Below are 9,363 nucleotides of genomic sequence, written 5' to 3'. Positions count from 1 at the left end.
CAGGCTGAGGCTCCTACCTCAATACCACCATTTTCCCCAGTTGAGAAATACCACGGACTAGTCATAGCAAGACTTCTTGTTTTGGCTTCTGAAGCACACATTCTTGGTGGTGTCAATTCCTGAAATATTTATTTTGAACACACAGCTCCTGGATCCCTGTAACTGGGTGCAAATTGTAGCTGTCTCTTAAACCACCCCCTCCCCCCTAAAAGTGTCTGGGCTTCTTGTCGAGGGAGAAAAGTTAAAACCAAAAAGAATCTTGGGGCAGAAAGCCAAGTGGGGATCCACAATGGGCTGGCATTTGGGGATATCCCCCCTCCCCGTGATTTTTAACCCCTCCGTCCTGTTTTTTCCGACACCAGAGGCTGCCGCCGGGGATGACTCGGGAAGGTGGCGCGGAGCAGCGATGCGAAATTCAACGCTGAAAACACGCGGCAGCCGCCAATATTTCACTCGAAAAGAGGGAGCTTTTCCACGGCCCCGCTTTTATACCGGGCCAGCCCTCGCTCGGTCGGCCCGCGGCGCTGCTCATGTTTTCCACTGGGGGGGGAGGACGAGAGAGGGGAGACCGGAGCGGAGGAGGAGGAGGGGTTGGGGGGGAAAGTTGCTTGAATTTGCGAGGGGCGAGAGCCGGCGGCAGCGGCGCGCCGCCTCCTTCCACTGGCTGGGGGAGCTGCCAATCTGTGTTGTAATCCTGCAGGAATTTCTGCGGGGTTTAACTGGGAGCCGCGCCGCCGCCGCCGCGCACTCGGGGCGGAGGGAAGGCACCAGAGCCGGCAGCGAGCAGCCTGCAAGCCGGGCGCCCTAGCGCCGTGCAACATCGGGCCCGCCGGGCAGCGCCGGAGCGGAGCGCGGAGTGGAACGGCAGGAGAGCGGTGGGCAAGAGGGCGCCAGCGGCCCTGCCCTGCGCCCCCCGGGCGCTGCTGTGCGCCGCCGCCCCCCGGTTTCTCCTTTGTGCCCGGCCCCAGGCGGCCGCCGCTTCGGCTCTGCGGGAATAATGCGGGGCGTGTGGCTAGCGCTCACCGTCAGCTTCGTGGCCTGCGCCTCCGGGCAGCCGGTGAGTGCCGGGGCGAAGGGGAGGAGGCGGCCCCGCGGGGCGCGGAGGGACGGGACAGGGACGGGGGCAGCCGCTTCGGCTCCGTCTCCGAGCGCGGGGCGCGCAGCCCCGGCTCTGCCTGCGGCATCGCGGACCTCCGGGCAGGGGGCTGATCCAGGGGGCATCTGTTGATAGCTGAGCGCTCTGCAAGCAGCAGACCCCCCTCCTCCAAAACAAGAGATCCCCCGAACTGAAGCGGAGCGGAGCGCCCTGTCGCCCTCCAGCGAGCCTCAGCCCAAGTTTGCCGCAACGACCCGTCCGCCTGCCGGTCCCGGAGCCCCCCCGGTGATTCTTTCCCAGCCGCCCCGGAGCGAGGGGGATGAAGGGAGGGGGACTCAGAGGCCGTGGGGCAGCCAAGGGGCGACGGCGGCGCTGTGGGGTCGGGTCCCGAAGCCCTCGGGGAGCTGCGTCCCGCGGGGGCTCTGTGCCCAGCCCGGCGCAGGGAGCAGCAGCCTGAGGGCAGCGCGCCTTCCCCCTGCTCTGCGGGCGGCGGGGCGGGAGCGTCTCCTTGCAAAGTCAACTCTTCCCGCACGGCTTCTAATATGAGGGGAGGCGGGAGGGAAGCAGTAACGACCCTTGGTTGCGAGGCTCAAGACTCCTCAAAACCTTAGGGTACGCAGCGCTGCTGCGCCTCTAGTTGCGCAGGGGCGCAGCGCTGCGCGCCGCCCCGCTAGCCGCCTGTCTCGGCCGTCCGCCCCGCCAGCCCTTCCCCTGCGGGCTTGCTGCTAGATGCTCGGGATAATGCTGCTGTTTACACTTTTTCCGAGCCACAAGTGTATTTGCTAAGCGAGGCCCTGCGCTTAATGGAATTAACTCGGTTGCCGGGATTTGTGCCTCTGGAAGAGCCAACTCTCGGCTAAGCGCTCCCACACTTCCGCGGCAGGGAGCCGGTGACAGCCGGGCAGAGGGCTTTAGCTTTTTCCATCGGCGAAACTCAGATTGTCCTGAGGGAAAGGAGGCATGCGGATGACACTGTTGCAGTGCTTGGGCAAATATTAGGAAATAATAAATTGAGGTTTCACTATGAAATTAAAAAAACATGACAATTTAATCCAATTAAAATGAGCCGCTCCAGTGAACTAAGTAATGTCACTAGCTTGGGCTAACTTTTGAAGTTGTCTAGTTGTATAAATTAGCCCAGTCACAGCCTTCATGAAATCTGGCTCATCATTAGGGATTTCTAAGGATACAATTGCAAAATGCATTTCTTAAGAACTAATTAAAAAAGGGCTGTGTAGAACAGCGAGTCCCTTTTCCGCGAAGTGTATGTAACAGCGCTGCAGAAACACTCTTGGCTAATGAGGGACAATATACTTTAATTTTATAGAAATGTAGTTATTACGAAGCTCTCTAATGGTGCAGGAACTATTAAACTGCCACAGTAATTAGTAAAGTATTAAGTCTGATGGGGTTTTGCCTTAGGATGCACACGCTGCGGCGGCGTGAGACGGGTTGTCAGGAGGTTCGGGGGGCAGGGGGAGAGGGAGGCGGGGGGGGGGCAGCTTGGCGCTGGTGCAGCGCCCTCCCTTCTGCCAGAAAGTTGTGGAGAGATTGGATAAGCGAAGGGAGGTTGTTGTTTTTTCTTTTTCTTCCCCTATCCTCCCCGCTTTTTTTCTCCTCTCACTATGTCTGGCAGCGGCTACATGTTCCCTTAAAGTAGGATTCTGTAGACTGATCTCTGGGAAAAGATACATACCAATTCAGTCGTCTCTGCAGAAGGTTGTCCTGGTTGTAAGCTGGATTTTATTTGGATGCTTAAAAAGCCCTGCTAGCTCTCCGGAGCACTCTCAAGTGGTTTAGCTTTAAATTTCTTCCCCTTTGATTCTGCTATTTATTGTTGTTATTATCTAGGCAAAGCTGTAATGTAGAAATCTCATTTCTGATCAAGTAAATTATCCAGGAGCTTTTTAAGCAAGGGAGGGTAGGGCAGCAGGAGATTTTGTTTCCTAAAGCAGTGAGTTCCCTGTGTTTACTTCATGTAACCAACGAACCTCTTTACTGGGGTGGGCCATGTAGATGTCAGAGCTGTGTCAAAAATTACTGGACATGAGAGCACCCCTGAACCTGGGAGTGGTTTGTCCATGCTGGATGCGTGCTCTGTGTGTTGCAAGGTGGGGGGGGAGCACACAGATGCTCTCTGCTGTGCTATACCAGCTGCCCTGGGGGAGCCAGTGCCTGGGGACATGGCTGGGATAAAGAGGGTGAGCCCAACCAGGTCATGCCAACCTGCACATGGTGGCAAGCATTGCCCACATCAAAGCTGGTGGATATCAGGGTGGTTTGCTGCCATCAACACACTGTGCGGTGAGACATCAGAGTGGTGTCCAGTAACCCTGTTGGGCCTGGAAGGACATGGGGGAATCACCCAGGCTTGTCTGACTGTCAAAAAATGTGCTTTTTAGCTACGTTGAAAGTTTCCTGGTTTGCTTTTAGGAGAGGGAAAGAGAGTGATATGAAACCTCTGGAAAGAAAAGGCGAACTCTGTAAATGAGAGGCTTGATGTGCCTTTTAAAAGGTTGGGTCCAGTCCTGGAGGTGGTGGGAGTCAGCAGTTGCTGATTTTAGCACTAGAGAGCAGCGCCAAGTATCCAGCTGTACTTGTCAGCTCCCATTCGGAAGAGGCTGATAAACCTTTCTGTTTCATCCTGGTTTGCAGCAGTGAAATGAATGGTTTTCCAGAGCTTGTATGATGGTCTGATCCTTTCCGCAAGCCCAAGCACATGTTGGGAAACTTTGCTGGCTGTCAGGTTGTGCTGCATACTGCATTGCTGGAATGCTGCTCTCCTAACAGAAGGTTAATAGTGGCTCTCCTCGTGAGAGTTCGGGAGTCTGGAGACTTTGCTTCATGTCAGCAATACATGGTGGGGTGCTGTGTTTTAGGCTTTCAGTAGAATAGAGCACTGAGGCATCAACATCAACTGGGTGGTCTTTCTGTTTCTTCTGAAAGCGTCTGAGTGCTGATTTGTTGGCATAAATGCAGTTGTTGAAGGATGATCCAAGGGCAATATTTGATATATTTTTCAAAAGTATTTAGTATTTTAGAAGCACAATGCTGTAATTTTCCTGTATTTGTTTTTAATGGTTATTTTGCTTTTCAAATTTGGAAAATTGATCATGTGTTGGAGAGGAGGAATGTTGGCTTTTTTGAAAAGGCAGCTAGACTTTGGAGATAGTTATTAAAGGAGAACAGAGAAGGTCTGAAGAGATAGGTGGCATTTCAGATTGATATGCCATGCATGTCTCTCCTAAGCATGTTAAAGTCTGCATTGCCAAGGAAGTTCCCAAGAAAGGCTGGAAGCTTTTTTAGGCTTGATTTATTTCCACCCTTCCCCAGCTCATGTGAGCTTTTTCTTCTCACTGTAGAATTAATAAATATCCATCCTTTGCTTTTTGTGGCTTGGCAGCACCTGGAATCAGGAAGCAGCATCTGCCATGACTGCTTCCTTTGCTCTGGCTGAACATCTGGATGCTCCAATCCAACAGCTGCCTGCACTGCTGTGCACTGGAAATTCGGGGGAGATGTGGGTTTTGCCACCAGTCTTGGGAATTACAATTCTGGTGCTGCAGTGAAGCCACTCTTTAGCTGGATATTCTCAGGAGCCACTTTCTGGCAGTAGGCTTCCCTCCCAGGTTAGCTTATCTTATCTTTTACAAATTAAACAGCAGATGAGTCTTGACCCAAGATCAAACACTGAAACATTTTCTCTTTTTAATATCTTAGCCTAGAGGTCTGCGTTGGAACTGACTTAATATTCAGGCCTAAAGTGCAGAGATGTTTTCTCTGCATTTCTTTCTAGATCCTTATCAAGGAAGTAGATGAGAGCATCATCTTCAGGAACAAGTCAGGGCAAATGTCTCAGGGTTTGAAGTAAGGTACTGGGATTGTGGTTCTTGGGCAGATGATACCTCTGAGGCTATTGCTGCAGCTAATGGAATAAAGATGGTAGACTTTGGAGAATGAGACATAAGGCTTGGGTTTGCTTGAAGTTTTGATGGATCTAAGTCTCTATGTTCATAACCTTGAATGTAATTTCAGGATGACCATATTGAGGCTTAATTTCTTGACTAGCAGAGGTCAAAGCCTAATTTCTTGGCCAGCAAAGGTGTGAGTTCTGAAAAGTCCTGTGTCAAAGACTGAGCCATGATCTAATGCCTCCATGGAGGATGGTGAAGAGCTACCTGCTATCCTTGGTGAGGAATGTAATGTTTTGGCCGGGAGTCATGAGTTTGGAGAAGAGCTCATTTCTCCCTGCAGCAGCTGAGCTCCCTGCAGAGCATCCGGTCATTTTCAGAGCTTTCCATTTGCCCTGCTTTTCATGGCCAATTGTCTCTATAAAACAGAGGCATATGGATGGCATTTATTAATTACATTATCTCACCAAATTGACTTTTGCCATTGACCAGTTTAAACATTTTCTTTATGGTAGAGAATTACAGGCTTTAGTAAAGCCCAGCAGCTGAACAAAGGGCTCTTATCTTCTTATAGAGAAGTACTCTTTTGTCTCTGAATAGATTTGACTGACTATGATTTTTAACAGAAATGTTGTGTTTGAGACTGGAAAGCTTATTTGAGGCCCATCTAAGACCCTGCTTGAATGCAAGTCACAAAGATGCCCTCTGTGCTGCTGCATTTGTGAGAGTGTGTGCAAGTCATGAGCAAGCAATTTGGTCCATATTCAAGTTGCTTTGCTCTCCATATTGTAGCAAGCATGAAAGAATTGCTGTAGGCTGTTCTGCAAACAGCTTGTTTGGTTATCAGAGTCACAGAATAGTTTGGATTGTAAGGGACCTCAAAGCTCATCTAGTTCCAATCCCCTGCCATAGGCAGGGACACCTTCCACTAGACCAGATTGCTCCAAGTCCTGTCCAACCTGGCCTTGTACACTGCCAGGGATGGGGCAGCTACAGCTTCTCTGGGCAACCTGTGACAGTGTCTCACCATTCTCACAGTGAAGCATTTATTCCTTATATCCAGTCTAAATCTACCCCTTTAGACTCATTCCAAAAGGTCTATGTACTTAAGTTGGGGCCCCAGAGCTGGATGCAGTACGTCAGGTGGGGTCCCATGAGACTGGAGCTGAGGGAGAGAATCAACTTTCTGGGCTGTACATGCACATTGCTGGCTTATGTTGAGCTTCTTGTCAACCAGGACCCCCAAGTCGTTCTCCTCAGAGCTGCTCTTCCATTCTCTGCCCAACCTGTAGTTGTGCTTGGAATTGCCCTGAACCAGGTGTAGGACTTTGCACTTGGCTTATTTGAACTTCATAAGTTTTGCACTGACCCACTTCTCCAGCATGTATACATTCCTCTGGAGGGCATCCCTTCCCTCCAGCATGTCAACCACACCACACAGCTCGGTGTCATCAGCAAAGCTGCTGAGGACACACTTAATCCTAATTGTCTGTGTAGCTGACAAAGATATTAAACAGTGCTGCTCCCAGTACCGACCTCTGAATGCCACCACATCAAGCCATTGACCACAACTCTTTGAGTGTGACCATCCAGTCAATTCCTTACCTGCCAAGTGGTCCATCCATCAGATCCATGTCTCTCCAGTTTAGAGATCTAAACCACCTCTGTTGGTTGGTTCTTCAGTCACTTGGAGAGAGAAGTTGTCATTAATGCATTTCGGGAACCTCCTGGATTACTTGTGCCCTGCTGTGTTGTCCTTCTAACAGATATCAGGGTGGGTGAAGTCCCCCATGAGGACCAGGGATTGTGAATGAGGCTGCTCCTATTTGCCCATAGGGGGTCTTATCTGCCTGGTCTTCCTAGTTGGGTGGCCTGTAACAGACCCCAATGGTAATGTTACCTGTCCCAAGCCTCCCTTTAATCCTGACCTGTAAACTCTCTGTTGGCTCCTTATCCATCCCCAGGCAGAGCTCCATGCGCTCCATACGGCCATTGACATCAAGGGCCACACCTCCTCCTCATCTCCCCTGCCTGTCCTCCTTTAAGAGGCTGTATCCTTCCTTTCTAACCTTCCAGTCATAGAAGGTATCCCACCACCTCTCCACAGTGCCAATCAGATTGTAGCCCTGCGTGTGTGCACGTCTCTAACTCCTCTTGTTTATTCTCCTTGCACCATGTGTTTGCATAGAGGCATTTAAGTTGGGCCTCAAGGAAGACAACTTCGTGGTTAGAGTAGCTGGAGTTCTTTTGTGCTGTTCTTCACATGCTCTCCTGCTGACCTGTGATCCCTCTCCAGGCTTTGGGCATCTTCTGCTGGCATCTCCTCCTACACCAAACTGGTAGAAATGGGACTGATTGAAGTTCCCTTCCTCTGGCAACTTTAGTTTAAAGCCCTCTTCACTAGCTTAGTTATCTTCAGTTCATGCTTACAAGACAACAACAAACTGCTATCTGCAATCTTTTTGGGACTAGTAATTTATTCATAGGTTACATGGCACTATTCAGTGATTTCGGAACAAGATTTCTCTTGCTTACATTGAAGTATAATTTGCAATCTCTTGAGTAAAGACTGCATTAGTGTTTGACCCTGTAATAATGACAGTTCTCTGTATGTATGTTGTTTTCTTGATTAGCTCAGCCCTGAGGGATGCTTTCAAAAGTGTACTAGATATTTAGGCAGAAATACAAAATATATGTAATCCTCAAAAGTATTGGAAAACTGATTGCAGTAGGAAAAAACATAGTGGCTAACAACCATTTGCAACAAGTACTTTTGCGCTGAACAAATTATTTTTGTTGACGTCTCAAGTAGAGGGTTCATTTAAAGTGAAATAATGACTAACAGGGTGGCATGAGTCTGCAGATCTTGGCCTTGTCTGTAGATTGGCTATTAGTGTGTCACGTAAGCTGTGCTTAACTAAAGCCTGAGCTGGATGCTCCATCTAAAATCACTATTTTTAGTTTATATATAAACAACTTCTTCAGAAATCTCCCTTCTAAGCTAAATTGTTGTGTTCCAAAGGTGAATTGATTTGGGAAAGTTCAAATAAAAACCTATTTGGCCGTGTTTGAGTTGTGAGCATGAAGATAAATACATACTTTGTACTTTTATTAATGGTAAGGAGACAGAGGGACTTTCAGAAGGTCAAACAGCTTGTGTTATACACAGGAACTGAATCAAAATGTGCAGAAACCAGCACTCTGCTCAACAACCAGAATGTATTGTCTGTAATTAAATATTATGTTGTCAGACATACTTTGCTCCTGCTTGATTAACCATAATAAAGCATAATTTTCTCTAAAGGTGCTTCCACACTAATGGAGGTCACTTGTTACCTTTCAGATCAGTGTGAAGTGGCCAATCCTTATGTTTTGAAGTGTATTTCAGACGTCTGACTGTAATGGTCTTGCAGATCTGTAGGAAACAGTGCTGCTAATGTAGCTTGGGAGATGAAGTACTTCTCAGGGAGCAGCTGGGTGCATACTGATATAGCCTAAGAATGTTTTGAGAGAGAATTAAAAATGTAATTATTTGCTGCCACATGAATGACCTTACTAGGTCTTCCATCTCCTACCTTCCCCAGGATCCTCTCTGGTATGTCTGCTCCTGTCCCTCCATTAGTTGTACAAGTAGAAGCAACCTTTCCTCTTTCTCTGGGCTGAGCTGCATTAATTCCAGCTGTGGTGACTCTGCAGTACATTCAGGAACAGCTGGCTGGACACAGCAGCTGGAGAGCACAGCTGTGACCAGCCAAGTCCCATGGGCTTGATCTCTTTCTGGCTTTAAGAGCTGAATCTTGTTCGGTTTTTGGACTGGGGTCTTCAGGGGAAGGCTAACAATGGGTTTGAATACATGATGTTATCATGCAGGCTGCAGGAGAGATGTCCAGGAGACAGATTCTTCCTTTGCTGACTCGTTTATCTGTGTTCATACTGGATATGGAGATCCTAGAATTGATGTATCACTTAAACTGGCTACCAGGTGAAAGCCTTCACAAAGCCTTTCCTTTTGAATCCTTTTCCAGTGTTGTGCAGTTCCACATTCAAATATGCTGGCATGGAGGTGTGACATTGATGGTGTTCTTATTATTTAAAATGAAAACCTGCAATGGAAGCAAAGCAGAAAGGTGAAGCTAGTTCAAAATAATGGAAACGGGACATCTGAAGATTGAGCTTCTGTTGAATATAAATTTATGACATGTCATAAAGAAAAATAGGCATGGGTTAGTCCTACAAATAATAATAATGTATAAATCCTGCAGCAAGGATGTGCATAAAATAGTGTTGCTGAGAAGCAATATTCTGAGTTTTCCATGGAAGGGGGCTTGCAGAACTTCCAGGTCCTGTCCTAGCCAT

At 48.6% G+C, this 9,363-nt stretch overlaps 1 protein-coding gene across 1 annotated transcript in view; it reads left to right on the top strand.

Moving 5' to 3' along the window:
• Positions 1-681: 681 nt before the first annotated feature.
• Positions 682-9,363, top strand: part of SDC2 (syndecan 2) — a 64,008-nt gene continuing 55,326 nt past the window's right edge. Inside the window, exon 1 of the mRNA XM_062604620.1 lies at positions 682-1,057. Coding sequence (XP_062460604.1) covers positions 998-1,057 — 60 coding nt within the window. The 5' untranslated portion in view covers positions 682-997. The remainder of the gene's footprint in view (positions 1,058-9,363) is intronic.

Source organism: Pezoporus occidentalis, unplaced genomic scaffold, assembly GCF_034315485.1.
Source record: "Pezoporus occidentalis ecotype Australia unplaced genomic scaffold, CSIRO_AGI_Poc_V1 ctg87, whole genome shotgun sequence".
Lineage (NCBI taxonomy): Eukaryota > Metazoa > Chordata > Aves > Psittaciformes > Psittacidae > Pezoporus > Pezoporus occidentalis.
The sequence above is the reverse complement of the archived record's forward strand: the minus strand, read 5'-3'. Positions and strand labels throughout refer to the sequence as shown.